The sequence below is a fragment of the Schistocerca piceifrons genome, chromosome 1, assembly GCF_021461385.2.
Source record: "Schistocerca piceifrons isolate TAMUIC-IGC-003096 chromosome 1, iqSchPice1.1, whole genome shotgun sequence".
Lineage (NCBI taxonomy): Eukaryota > Metazoa > Arthropoda > Insecta > Orthoptera > Acrididae > Schistocerca > Schistocerca piceifrons.
The window spans coordinates 658921067-658935405 of record NC_060138.1 but is presented as its reverse complement, the minus strand read 5'-3'; the positions used below and the strand labels follow the sequence as shown (position 1 = coordinate 658935405).

Sequence of the window (14339 nt, the reverse complement as noted above, 5' to 3'; positions counted from 1 at the left end):
TGATGTACCAATGCTGACCGGTTTGTTAATAGTCCGGAGGTGCAAGAAATTATCACTTTGACCTTGCAGAACAATGCTTTATTTGCATCCTCCGAGGGAATAAGGTGGTACACAAGAATAGCGAAAACAGATTGGATAAATACACAATCTTACATAGATAAATGTATTTCCAAGAAGAACATTACTTTTACTTGGCATAACTACAAAAGAGTAATAACTGACTAGAAAATAAAAACAGAGCTATTATTTCTCAAAACAATATGTATGCTCCATAATGGCTGTGAAATATTCAACGCTAATTCCAGCACCCCTGGTGGCTAGCATGGAAGGTCCACTGATAGCTGCGATATAAACAAAACCACGCTCACGCACAACACATGTGGCACTTTGCTACACTACAGAAAGTGAACTTTGTTGCTACAACAGCAACCTTGGTGAATGCGAAGCACCGTCCAGGTAATGCGCAGGGAAGTGCGCATGCCAACCCTATCTCATCGTGCAGGTTGGTGGTGGTACTTTGATAATAGAAGGGGGTTCTGCAACAGCTGGAGGCAGTTCTGCAACAAAGGGAAATGGTGTCAGTGCTAGAGCAGGAAGTTGCGGTCGTGGGCAGTTGTAAGCAGGATCCTCATGCAGAGCATAACCTTGTTTCACTCCTATCAGTTGACACTGTAGATGATTTTCCATTTAGGAGTATCTCAAAGGTGTGTTCTCCTCATTGCAACATCTTGTATGGGCCAGCGTATGGCTGTTGTAGTGCAAATCTAATGCCATCTGCACAGAGCCTGACGTGAGTGCAGGACACTAAATCATGAAGAACATTGTTGTTGTTGTTGCTGTGGTCTTCAGTCCTGAGACTGGTTTGATGCAGCTCTCCATGCTACTCTATCCTGTGCAAGCTTCTTCATCTCCCAGTACCTACTGCAACCTACATCCTTCTGAACCCGCTTAGTGTATTCATCTCTTGGTCTCCCTCTACGATTTTTACCCTCCACGCTGCCCTCCAATGCTAAATTTGTGATCCCTTGATGCCTCAAAACGTGTCCTACCAACCGATCCCTTCTTGTAGTCAAGTTGTGCCACAAACTTCTCTTCTCCCCAATCCTATTCAATACCTCCTCATTAGTTACGTGATCTACCCACCTTATCTTCAGCATTCTTCTGTAGCACCACATTTCGAAAGCTTCTATTCTCTTCATGTCCAAACTGGTTATCGTCCATGTTTCACTTCCATACATGGCTACACACCATACAAATACTTTCAGAAACGACTTCCTGACACTTAAATCTATACTCGATGTTAACAAATTTGTCTTCTTCAGAAACAATTTCCTTGCCATTGCCAGTCTACATTTTATATCCTCTCTACATCGACCATCATCAGTTATTTTACTCCCTAAATAGCAAAACTCCTTTACTACTTTAAGTGTCTCATTTCCTAATCTAATTCCCTCAGCATCACCCGATTTAATTTGACTACATTCCATTATCCTCGTTTTGCTTTTGTTGATGTTCATCTTATATCCTCCTTTCAAGACACTGTCCATTCCGTTCAACTGCACTTCCAAGTCCTTTGCTGTCTCTGACAGAATTACAATGTCATCGGCGAACCTCAAAGTTTTTACTTCTTCTCCATGAATTTTAATACCTAATCCGAATTTTTCTTTTGTTTCCGTTACTGCTTGCTCGATATACAGATTGAACAACATCGGGGAGAGGCTACAACCCTGCCTCACTCCTTTCCCAACCACTGCTTCCCTTTCGTGCCCCTCTACTCTTATAACTGCCATCTGGTTTCTGTACAAATTGTAAATAGCCTTTCGCTCCCTGTATTTTACCCCTGCCACCTTCAGAATTTGAAAGAGAGTATTCCAGTTAACGTTGTCAAAAGCTTTCTCAAAGTCTACAAATCCTAGAAACGTAGGTTTGCTTTTTCTTAATCTTTCTTCTAAGATAAGTCGTAAGGTTAGTATTGCCTCACGTGTTCCAACATTTCTACGGAATCCAAACTGATCTTCCCCGAGGTCCGCTTCTACTAGTTTTTCCATTCGTCTGTAAAGAATTCGCGTTAGTATTTTGGAGCTGTGACTTATTAAACTGATAGTTCGGTAATTTTCACATCTGTCAACACCTGCTTTCTTTGGGATTGGAATTATTATATTCTTCTTGAAGTCTGAGGGTATTTCGCCTGTCTCATACATCTTGCTCACCAGATGGTAGAGTTTCGTCAGGACTGGCTCTCCCAAGGCCATCAGTAGTTCTAATGGAATGTTGTCTACTCCCGGGTCCTTGTTTCGACTCAGGTCTTTCAGTGCTCTGTCAAACTCTTCACGCAGTATCTTATCTCCCATTTCATCTTCATCTACATCCTCTTCCATTTCCATAATATTGTCCTCAAGTACATCGCCCTTTTATAAACCCTCTATATACTCCTTCCACTTTTCTGCCTTCCCTTCTTTGCTTAGAACTGGGTTGCCATCTGAGCTCTTGATATTCATACAAGTGGTTCTCTTCTCTCCAAAGGTCTCTTTAATTTTCCTGTAGGCAGTATCTATCTTACCCCTAGTGAGACAAGCCTCTACATCCTTACATTTGTCCTCTAGCCATCCCTGCTTAGCCATTTTGCACTTCCTGTCGATCTCATTTTTGAGACGTTTGTATTCCTTTTTGCCTGTTTCATTTACTGCATTTTTATATTTTCTCCTTTCATCAATTAAATTCAATATTTCTTCTGTTACCCAAGGATTTCTATTAGCCCTCGTCTTTTTACGTACTTGATCGTCTGCTGCCTTCACTACTTCATCCCTCAGAGCTACCCATTCTTCTTCTACTGTATTTCTTTCCTCCATTCCTGTCAATTGTTCCCTTATGCTCTCCCTGAAACTCTCTACAACCTCTGGTTCTTTCAGTTTATCCAGGTCCCATCTCCTTAAATTCCCGCCTTTTTGCAGTTTCTTCAGTTTCAATCTGCAGTTCATAACCAATAGATTGTGGTCAGAATCCACATCTGCCCCTGGAAATGTCTTACAATTTAAAACCTGGTTCCTAAATCTCTGTCTTACCATTATATAATCTATCTGATACCTTTTAGTATCTCCAGGATTCTTCCAGGTATACAACCTTCTTTTATGATTCTTGAACCAAGTGTTAGCTATGATTAAGTTATGCTCTGTGCAAAATTCTACAAGGCGGCTTCCTCTTTCATTTCTTCCCCCCAATCCATATTCACCTACTATGTTTCCTTCTCTCCCTTTTCCTACTGACGAATTCCAGTCACCCATGACTATTAAATTTTCGTCTTGCTTCTCTACCTGAATAATTTCTTTTATCTCGTCATACATTTCATCTATTTCTTCATCATCTGCAGAGCTAGTTGGCATATAAACTTGTACTACTGTAGTAGGCATGGGCTTTGTGTCTATCTTGGCCACAATAATGCGTTCACTATGCTGTTTGTAGTAGCTAACCTGCACTCCTACTTTTTATTCATTATTAAACCTACTCCTGCATTACCCCTATTTGATTTTGTATTTATAACCCTGTAATCACCTGACCAAAAGTCTTGTTCCTCCTGCCACCGAACTTCACTAATTCCCACTATATCTAACTTTAACCTATCCATTTCCCTTTTTAAATTTTCTAACCTACCTGCCCGATTAAGGGATCTGACATTCCACGCTCCGATCCGTAGAACGCCAGTTTTCTTTCTCCTGATAACGACGTCCTCCTGAGTAGTCCCCGCCCGGAGATCCGAATGGGGGACTATTTTACCTCCGGAACATAGGTAGCAGGAAAGCTGTGTCTTGAAACTTGGAGAGGGCAAAGTGGAATGACATGTTTCCTGAGCTTAACTATAATGTCATTATGATCCTGACCAAGTGTCTGTGGTGGTGGTGGTGGTGCTTCGCCAAATTCTCCAGAAAGTCATAGTGTGTTGCTGAACACTATTTCTGTGGGTGAAGTGTCTAAGTCAGATATGTACACTGTCCGGAGACCCAGTAAAATCATTGGTAACACAATAGTCCAGTCTGATCCATGGCATATGATCGCTGCCTTGAGTGCGCAACACCAGCACTCAATTAAACCACTACTGGCCCTATGTTAACTAGTAGTCTGGTGGTACACTGTGTCGCAGAACTTGGCTAATTGAGAGAATAGTTCAGCCTTGAACTGGTGGCTGTGATCTGTCGTCACATGTAATGAGCAACCAAAGTGAGAAATCCAGCTTGAGGTAAACACAGAATCTACTGTTTCTGCTGTTATGTCATCTATCGGAGTTGCCTTGGACCAGCGTGTCAGGCGATCAATCATAGTTAGAATATATCGCTGTCCGCTGGAAGGAGGCAGTGGGACTATGACATTGATGTGGATGTGTGCTTCTCCTGCATAGGTCAATGGAAGGTTTCAAATTGCTTTGCTGACTTTTATATAAGTACATGCCCATTCTTGGCAATCTTTTTGCACTCTGGGCCACACAAATCCGAAGCTGAAATGTGGAAGGAATACACAGAGGGGGCCTACATGGGAAATGACCTTGAAGATGATGTTCTAGAAAGTGAAGAGGAATTAGATAAAGACAAGATGGGAGATATGATACTGTGAGAAGATTTGAAAGATCTCTAAAAGATCTAAGTGGAAACATTGTCCCTGGAATATACGAAATTCCCTCAAAATTATTGAGATCCTTGGGAAAGCCAGTCATGACACAACTACTCCACCTGGCGTACAAAATATTTGAGAGAGGTGAAATACATCCAGACTTAAAGAAGAATGTAATAATTCCAACTCCAGAGAGAACAGGTGCTGGCAGGCATGAATATTACTGAATTATCAATTTACTAAGTCATGATCATAAAATATTGACATAAATTATTTACAAAAGACTGGAAAAATTAGAAGAAGGTGAGCTCGGGGTAAGCCATTTTGTGTTCTGGAAGAATGTAAGAACATGTGAAACAATACTGACCCTGCAACTTGTTTTAGGAGATAGGTTAAAGAAGGGCAAACATATGTTTATGGCAATTGCAACTTAGAGAAAACTTTTGACCATGTTGACTGAAATACATTCTTTGAAATTCTGTAGGTAGAAGGTGTAGCAACAAAGTTCACTTTCTGTCAGTGCAGTGAAGTGTCATGTGTGCTGTATGTGAATGTGGTTTTGTTTATGTTGCAGCATCGAATATTTCACAGCCACCATGGAGTGCACATACTGTTTTGAAGAATAATAGTTATGTTGCTATTTTATAATCAGTTATTATTCTCTTGTAGTTGCACTGAGTAAAAGTAATGTTCTTCACGGAGATACATTTATCTATGCAAGATTGTGTATTTATCTGATCTGTATTCGCTACTCTTTGTGCACTGCCTAATTCCCTTGGCAGACACAAATAAAGTTTTGTTTTGTAAGGTCACAGTGATAATTTTGCGCCTTCGGGCTATTAACAAACCAGTCATCATTGATACTTTAGTAATGGCCAAAGTGGTGACTGTGATGTGATTTGAAAATGCCAAGAAGTGCAGTTCCACTGTACATGACATGACAGAGTCATTAGAAGAAATAATTCCAACAGTCATGAGACTCACAATGTGCTTACTCACATTCTGGCTACACAATCTGGTGCTTTGGTTTGCGCAAGTCAAAGCCAGCTTCCTCTGTGGTGGTATTGCTATGGACTCCACAAAATTTGCACTGGTCATCAGTAAATTAGACAATCATTACACCGCGAAGTACAAGATTTAATCACTGTACTGGTGGCAGTCAACGCATATGAGGAATTGAAGGCTGAGCTGATAAAACGCGTTTCCACATCAGAAGAGGAATATATAGGACAGGTCTTAACTCAAGAAGACGTGGGAGAATACAAACCATTACAGTTTTTATGGCACTTGTGCAGCAAGGGAGACATCGTTGTGCCTGATAGCCTGCTGCATACATTGTGGAGTCGCTGTCTGCTGCCACACATACAAGCCATCATAGCACCGCAGACTGACAGACCCTTGGATGCAGTGGCTGACTTGGCCGACTGTATAATGGATGCTACAGCCAGGTTGCAATTAGTATGTCAGTAGCAGCATGCAATGGTGCGGTGGCGGTGTCAAACAATCTAACACAAGCCATGCCATCCGCAGCTCTGACTGGTATGCTGGCAGTGACACATCTGAGCCTACCACTGGCTACAATAACTCATGTGGATCATGATAACCTGGCAACCTGGCAGTGAAAGTCGACCACCTCACCAAATGAATTGACAAGTTACTCTCTCGACATCCTCAACTACTTATTCCACCACAGGACAAGAACAACCCTCCATCTGTTGGTACCACAAGAAATTTGGAAACCAGGCACGTAAGTGTACATCTCCTTGCAGATACACCAATGCCAACAGATGTCACATGTCAGATGCTTTCTCTGATTATGAAACATGATCCCAACGCCTCTTTGTCAGTGACAGAAAGACAGGCTAACAAGTATCTAGTAGATATCAGCTTGGATTTATGTATTCTTCCCCATAAACTACTACATTGTTACCCACAACATTGTTCTTCCTGTCTGCTGACAACAATTCATCGATCAAAACCTATGGCACCCAGTGCATTGAATTGGACCTAGGAGTACACAAACGTCACCTAGCCTATCATCAGTGCCAATCTGTTGGCGCAGCACAACTTGCTACCTGACATCAGGAACGTGTGGTTGGTCAATGGCATCACCAGGCTGTCGACTTCTGGATTTCACTGCCACACGGCCGAGCACTCTGACCAAGTCAAACAAGCAGATTCTGGAGAGTACGACCATCTACTCAAACAGATTCTGGCCATGACATGGCCCCCGGGAGCACCCAAAGAGGTATGTCACAATACCTTACATTATATCATGACTACAGATGGCCCACCAGTCACTTGCTGCCCTCTGCATCTAGTGCCCAACCGGTTAGCTATCGCAAAATCAGAATTCGATGTTATGCTGAGAGAAGAGATTATATGACCGTCTAGTAGTCATTGGTCATCTTCACTACACCTTATGTCTAAGAAAAGCAGCACGTGGCTCCCACATAGTGATTACTGTGCTCTCAATGCCCGGACTGTACCAGGTCGATATACCTCGCCTCTACTGCACTATTACAACTACAATGGTTTTTACTGTTTTGGACTGTGCTAAGGCTTATATACGGATACCAGTTGCAGAGAAGACATTCCACAAACAGCACCTGTCACCACTTTTGGTTTATTTGAAAGCAAATACATGACATTCAGCTTGAGTAATGCTGCACAACATTTTATTGACCCAGTACTGCAAGGACTGTCATGCTCATTTGTGTATCTATATTATGTTTTAATTTTTTTTTCAACTGCATAACAACACAAACAACATCTGTTACAAGTTTTAGAGCGGCCCAAAAAATATGGGGTAGTGTTAAATATAGCCAAATGTGTGTTTTGCAGTCGCAGAATCTCATCAAAATGCTCATTTCCCTTACCAGAAAAAGTGGAAACCATACTGCAGAGCTCATGAGCTACGTCGGTTTCTTGATATGTTCATTTCCTACCATCAGTATCTGCCACACTCTACTGAAGTACAAGAACCACTTATTGCACCATTGGTTGGTCCAAAAGTCAAGGGAACTTCACCAATTCAGTGGATTGATGATATGATTCAGCCTTTGAAGTGGCAAAACACAACATAGCGGACACAGTGCTTCTCGCTCACCCTTGCATTAGTAGTGGATGTGAGCCAGACAGTGATCAGAGCCACACTGCTACAATTAAATGAAGGTGCTTGGCAACTTTCGGCATTTTACTCACACAAGCCTTTGGCGTCTCAATGTCTGTCGAGTGCATACAATCGTGATCTCCTCACGATATATGGCACAGTAAAATATTTTTGACCTCAGCTGGAAGAGAGAGAATTCACTATTTTCACTGATCATGAGCCATTGATGTATGCATTTGGGCAGAATAACAACAACTGTTCATTGTGTCAGTACAACCAACTAGTGTTTATTGCAGAGTTCATTACTGACATCAGACATGTAGCCAGAATCAACAATGTGGTAGCAGATTGCCTGTCCCGTGCTTCTGCTGTTACAAACAACTAAAGCGTAATAGACTTCACAGAGGCACAAAAAACGGCTCAAGAACTTTTCAACTGTCTCACTGATCCAGCGGCAACAATTGAGCTAAAGTTAGAGGATGTACCAGGTTCTGACATTACGCTTTATTACCGTCTCTCTGTGGGAAACCAAGACCGTTCTTGCCAGCAGGGTTTCATGAACTAGCTTTTGACAAATTACACAATTTAAGTCATCATGGTGTCAGGACAACAGTTCGCCTCATCTCACACCGATTGCTGACATTCGTGCAGCTGCTTCTCTTTTCACCAAAGGGGGATCTTTAATCTTCGCCTAGGTGTTAGCTATCTTTCCCACCATTATAGATGCTTCTAGAGCTTTGCATTTGTCCTCTAGCTATTCCTCCTTAGTCATTTTTCACTTTCGGTCAATCTCATTTTTTAGACAGCTGTATCCTCTTTCATCTGCTTCATTTGCTGCATTTATGTATTTTCTCCTTTTGTCGGTTAAATTCAGTATTTCCTGTACGGGGCTATTACAAATGATTGAAGCAATTTCATAAATTCACTGTAGCTCCATTCATTGACATATGGTTACGACACACTACAGATACGTAGAAAAACTCGTAAAGTTTTGTTCGGCTGAAGCCGCACTTCAGGTTTCTGCCGCCAGAGCACTCGAGAGCGCAGTGAGACAAAATGGCGACAGGAGCCGAGAAAGTGTATGTCGTGCTTGAAATGCACTCACATCAGTCAGTCATAACAGTGCAACGACACTTCAGGATGAAGTTCAACAAAGATTCACCAACTGCTAACTCCATTTGGTGATGGTATGCGCAGTTTAAAGCTTCTGGATGCCTCTGTAAGGGGAAATCAATGGGTCGGCCTGCAGTGAGCGAAGAAACGGTTGAACGCGTGTGGGCAATTTTCACGCGTAGCCCGCGGAAGTCGACGAATAAAGCAAGCAGGGAGCTAAACGTACCACAACCGACGGTTTGGAAAATCTTACGGAAAAGGCTAAAGCAGAAGCCTTACCGTTTACAATTGCTACAAGCCCTGACACCCGATGACAAAGTCAAACGCTTTGAATTTTCGGCGCGGTTGCAACAGCTCATGGAAGAGGATGCGTTCAGTGCGAAACTTGTTTTCAGTGATGAAGCAAAATTTTTTCTTAATGGTGAAGTGAACAGACACAATGTGCGAATCTGGGCGGTAGAGAATCCTCACGCATTCGTGCAGCAAATTTGCAATTCACCAAAAGTTAACGTGTTTTGTGCAATCTCACGGTTTAAAGTTTACGGCCCCTTTTTCTTCTGCGAAAAAAACGTTACAGGACACGTGTATCTGGACACGCTGGAAAATTGGCTCATGCCACAACTGGAGACCGACAGCGCCGATTTCATCTTTCAACAGGATGGTGCTCCACCGCACTTCCATCATGATGTTCGGCGTTTCTTAAACAGGAGATTTGAAAACCGATGGATCGTTAGTGGTGGAGATCATGATCAGCAATTCATGTCATGGTCTCCATCCTGACTTAACCCCACGTGATTTCTTTCTGTGGGGTTATGTGAAAGATTCAGTGTTTAAACCTCCTCTACCAAGAAACGTGCCAGAACTGCGAGCTCGCAGCAACTATGCTTTCGAACTCATTGATGGGGACATGCTGTGCCGAGTGTGGGAGGAACTTGATTATCGGCTTGATGTCTGCCAAATCACTAAAGGGGCACATATCGAACATTTGTGAATGCCTAAAAAAACTTTTTGAGTTTTTGTATGTGTGTGCAAAGCATTGTGAAAATATCTCAAATAATAAAGTTATTGTAGAGCTGTGAAATCGCTTCAATCATTTGTAATAACCCTGTATTATCAAAGGATTTCTACTAGGCCTCGCCTTTTTGTCCATTTGATCCTCTGCCGCCTTCACTGTTCCATCTCTTAAATCTACTCATTTGTATTCTTTTGTATTCCCTTCCACTGTTTCAGTCAAATGCTGTCTAAAGTTCTCTCTGAAACTCTCAACACTGATTTGTTCATCTTATCCAGATCCCATCTCCTCAATTTCCAACATTTTTTTTGCAATTTCTTAAGTTTTAACTTAATTTTCATTCAGTCATTTGTGATCTATGTTTACATCTGCCCCTGGAAATGCCTAATAGTTTAAAATCTAGTTTTGAAGTCTTTGCCACACCATTACATAATTCATGTGAAACCTTCCAATGACCAAGGTCTCTTCCTGATTCTTAAGTCAAGTGTTAGCGATGACCAAATTATGCTCTTTACAAAATTCTACTGATGGCTTCCTCATTCATCACATTCCCCAGCCTATATTCTTCTACTATTTTTCTTCTCTTCTTTTTCCCACTATTTAATTCCAGTCTCCCATCACAATAAAATGTTCCTCTCCCGTAATTGTCTGAATGATTGGTTTTATCTCATCATACATTCTTTCAATGTCTTCATCTTCAGAGGAAGTAGGTATATAAACTTCTACTACTATGATGGGTGTTGGTTTCAACCCTAGGCTGGCTACAATAAGGTCTTCATGGTAGCTTATCCACTCTTCCATTTTCTTATTCATTATTAGACCTAGTCCTACATTACCCCTATTTGATTTTATACTTATAACCCAGTACTCACATGACCAGAAGTCCTCGTCTTCCTGCCACTGCACTTGTTAATTTCCCCCTATATCTAACTTCAAACTATCAATTTCCCTTTTTAAATTGTCTAACCTCCCTGTTCAATTAATGGATCTAACATTCCAGGCCATGACCCATAGAATGCCAATCTCTCTTTTCTTATGATAGTATCCTCCTGAGTAGTCTCCACCCAGAGGTCTGAATGGGAGACTATTTTACCTCATAATAATTTAGATATGATGCCATTGATATTTAACCATACTCAAGAGCTGCATGCCCTTGGAGAAAATCACAACTGTAGTTTCCCCTTGCTTTCAGCTAGTTTCCCCATTGCTTTCAGCCATTCATAGTTCCAGTATATCGAGGCCATGTTGGCCAATGTTACAAGGCCAGATCAGTTAATTATCCAGACTGTAACATATGAAACTACTGAAAAAGCTACTAGCATTAGAAATATTATGTTCAGTACTACTGCAATATCATTGTTAAAGTTAAGCATTTCATTATTATCATTACTACATTCCAAGTTAGTGATCTGAGATCACTGCACACAAATGTATGACGTCTGACAAAATCATCAGTTTGATTACGTTTGTAATTTGTAAATAAATAAACATGTGTGCATCATCTTTAAATCCACTTTGTGTTGCATTGCAATAGGATTTTTTTCTGATACACAAGTCATATTTCTTGGTGTGTTCTTAGTTGTTCTGATTATTACATTTAAAACAAAGAAATTTGACATGGTATGTGGGGAAAAAATCCAGTTTCCATTTAACATGAATTGGTTTTAAATGTGGGGTACATACACTACTGTCCATTAAAATTGCTACACCAAGAAGAAATGCAGATGATAAACGGGTATTTATTGAACAAATATATTATACTAGAACTGACATGTGATTACATTTTCACTCAATTTAGGTGCATAGATCCTGAGAAATCAGTACCCAGAACAACCACCTCTGGCCGTAACAATGGCCTTGATACGTCTGGGCATTGAGTCAAACAGAGCTTGGATGATGTGTACAGGTACAGCTGCCCATGCAGTTCAACACGATACCACAGTTCATTAAGAGTAGTGACTGACGTATTGTGACGAGCCAGTTGCTCGGCCACCATTGACCAGACGTTTTCAATTGGTGAGAGATCGGGAGAATGTGCTGGCCAGGGCAGAAGTCAAACATTTTCTGTATCCAGAATTGCCCATACAGGACCTGCAACATGCAGTCGTGCAATATCCTGCTGAAATGTAGGGTTTCATAGGGATCGAATGAAGGATGGAGCCACGGGTCGTAACACATCTGAAATGTAACATCCACTGTTCAAAGTGCCATCAATGCGAACAAGAGGTGACCGAGACGTGTAACCAGTGGCACCCCATGCCATCATGCTGGGTGATACGCCAGTACGGCAATGACGAATACACGCGTCCAATGTGCGTTCACCTTGACGTCGCCAAACATGGATGCGACCATCATGATGCTGTAAACAGAACCTCGATTCATCCAAAAAAATGACATTTTCCCATTCATGCACCAGGTTCATCATTGAGTACACCATTGCAGGCACTCCTGTCTGTGATGCAGCGTCAAGGGTAACCGCAGCTGTGGTCTCTGAGCTGATAGTCCATGCTGCTGCAAATGTTGTCAAACTGTTCGTGAAGATGGTTGTTGTCTTGGATACGTCCCCATCTGTTGACTCAGGGATCGAGATGTGGCTGCACGATCCATTACAGCCATCCAGATGCCTGTCATCTTGACTGCTTGTGACACAAGGCTGTTGGAATCCAGCCTGGCGTTCCGTATTACCCTCCTGAACCCGCCGATTCCATATTCTGCTAACAGTCATTGGATCTTGACAAACACGAACAGCAATGTCGCGATACGATGAACTGCAATCAAAGTCAGAAACGTGATGGTACACATTTCTCATCCTTACACAAGGCATCACAACAACATTTCACCAGGCAACGCCAGTCAACTGCTGTTTGTATATGAGAAATCTGTTGGAAACTTTCCTCATGTCAGCATGTTGTAGATGTCACCACTGGCGGCAACCTTGTGTGAAAGCACTGAAAAGCTAATCATTTGCATATCGCAGCATCTTCTTCCTGCTGGTTAAATTTTGCGTCTGTAGCACGTCATCTTCGTGGGGTAGCAATTTTAATGGCCAGTAGTGTATATCATCGATGAAAGTTTACATTTGAAAACAGGTATGGGATGAAAATGATTAGTGATACAAAATAAATGTTGAATTGTAATTTCAGGTTGCTCCAATACAGTATGGAGGACAAAATGATTTTGACCTTTACAAAATGAGTTGATTAAAAATTAGTAAAATTTGAAAAGTCTAAACATATTGTTAGTGTACTTTACAGAAGAAGTATACAGTGATTTCTACTGCCTGGCATTGTATAACTTGACTTATTCTACCTCCCTCAAGGATCTCATTCATGACAGGATTTATGAAACCTGATGTATGAATGAATGATAAAAACAACTGACAGATGTCTGTTGAGATAGTAAAATGAGATGTGATATGCAGAAGGAAGAAATGGAAATGTGTAAACTGGGAGATAAATTCAAAGATTAATGACATGCACCTTGAAAGGAAAAAAATAATTTTTCAGCCCACAAAACTATAGCAAGGAGCAAAGCTTAAATTGTATTTCAGAATATAAAATTTTTGGTCATTATCTTCCAAGTAATTTATTGTACTTATTGTTACAGGGGCATAGGAAAGCAAGGCTATCAGTGTCAAGGTAAATATGATACACACTTTTGTAATTACAACACAACTTCCATTATTATTATTATTATTATTATTATTATTAAAAATACGTAATTTGGCATCTGACATGTATTTCATTTTATTTTCAGTGTGCACCTGTGTTGTACACAAACGTTGTCATAAGTCAGTTGTCACAAAGTGTCCTGGTATGCGAGATCCCAATCCCTATGAGGTAAGTACAATGTATTTGCAAGTGTATGTTTGATTAGAGAAGTCATGTCATGAACTTAATGCTCATTTAATCACAAATCATGGGGTTGTACTTCAATCCTCTGTTAAACCTAGGATTTATTTGGCATTTACTGTGACTTCCTTTGTTTGTCCAACAATTTTTCTGGCACTAACCATGACTTTCAACTTTGTCACTATCAAGTGTATGTGAAAAATGATTTAGATTCTTTATTAAGCTATAGGTCCCTACGTAACTGGCATGGTAAGCTATCTTTTTGGCTTTGTAAAGGAAGGAACATATCATCTTCAGCAGGATCATTATTGCTAAACAATTGTTTGAGAGCCAGTAGTGCTTTATATTTCCACTAAATAGCAAGAGCCATGGAGCGTGTAGTTAAACTAAATTTCCTTGCAAATAAGATAAACATTAACCTGGATTTGAACACCACTATGCTTCACCACATGTGATCTTATTGTCTAATACTGTCTAACTGATGCTTTCCCACTGATAATTCAATGTCTGTCTGATAATTCTTCAACTCAAATACTTTATGATAGACATTTTAGTAAGTTGATTGGCTTAGGCTGGCTCTCAGTCCATCGTAACTCTTTCTGGAGTGCCAGCTGCATGCTGCGCTGCCTGTATATGCAGAGGCTTGTCAGTT

At 41.0% G+C, this 14339-nt stretch overlaps 1 protein-coding gene across 2 annotated transcripts in view; it reads left to right on the top strand.

Moving 5' to 3' along the window:
* LOC124805447 (calcium-independent protein kinase C) overlaps positions 1–14339 on the top strand; it is a 236400-nt gene that overhangs the window by 79356 nt on the left and 142705 nt on the right. For both annotated transcript variants that reach the window (XM_047266011.1, XM_047266020.1), the window contains exons 4-5: positions 13443–13474; positions 13593–13675. In XM_047266011.1, coding sequence (XP_047121967.1) covers positions 13443–13474; positions 13593–13675 — 115 coding nt within the window. The remainder of the gene's footprint in view (positions 1–13442; positions 13475–13592; positions 13676–14339) is intronic.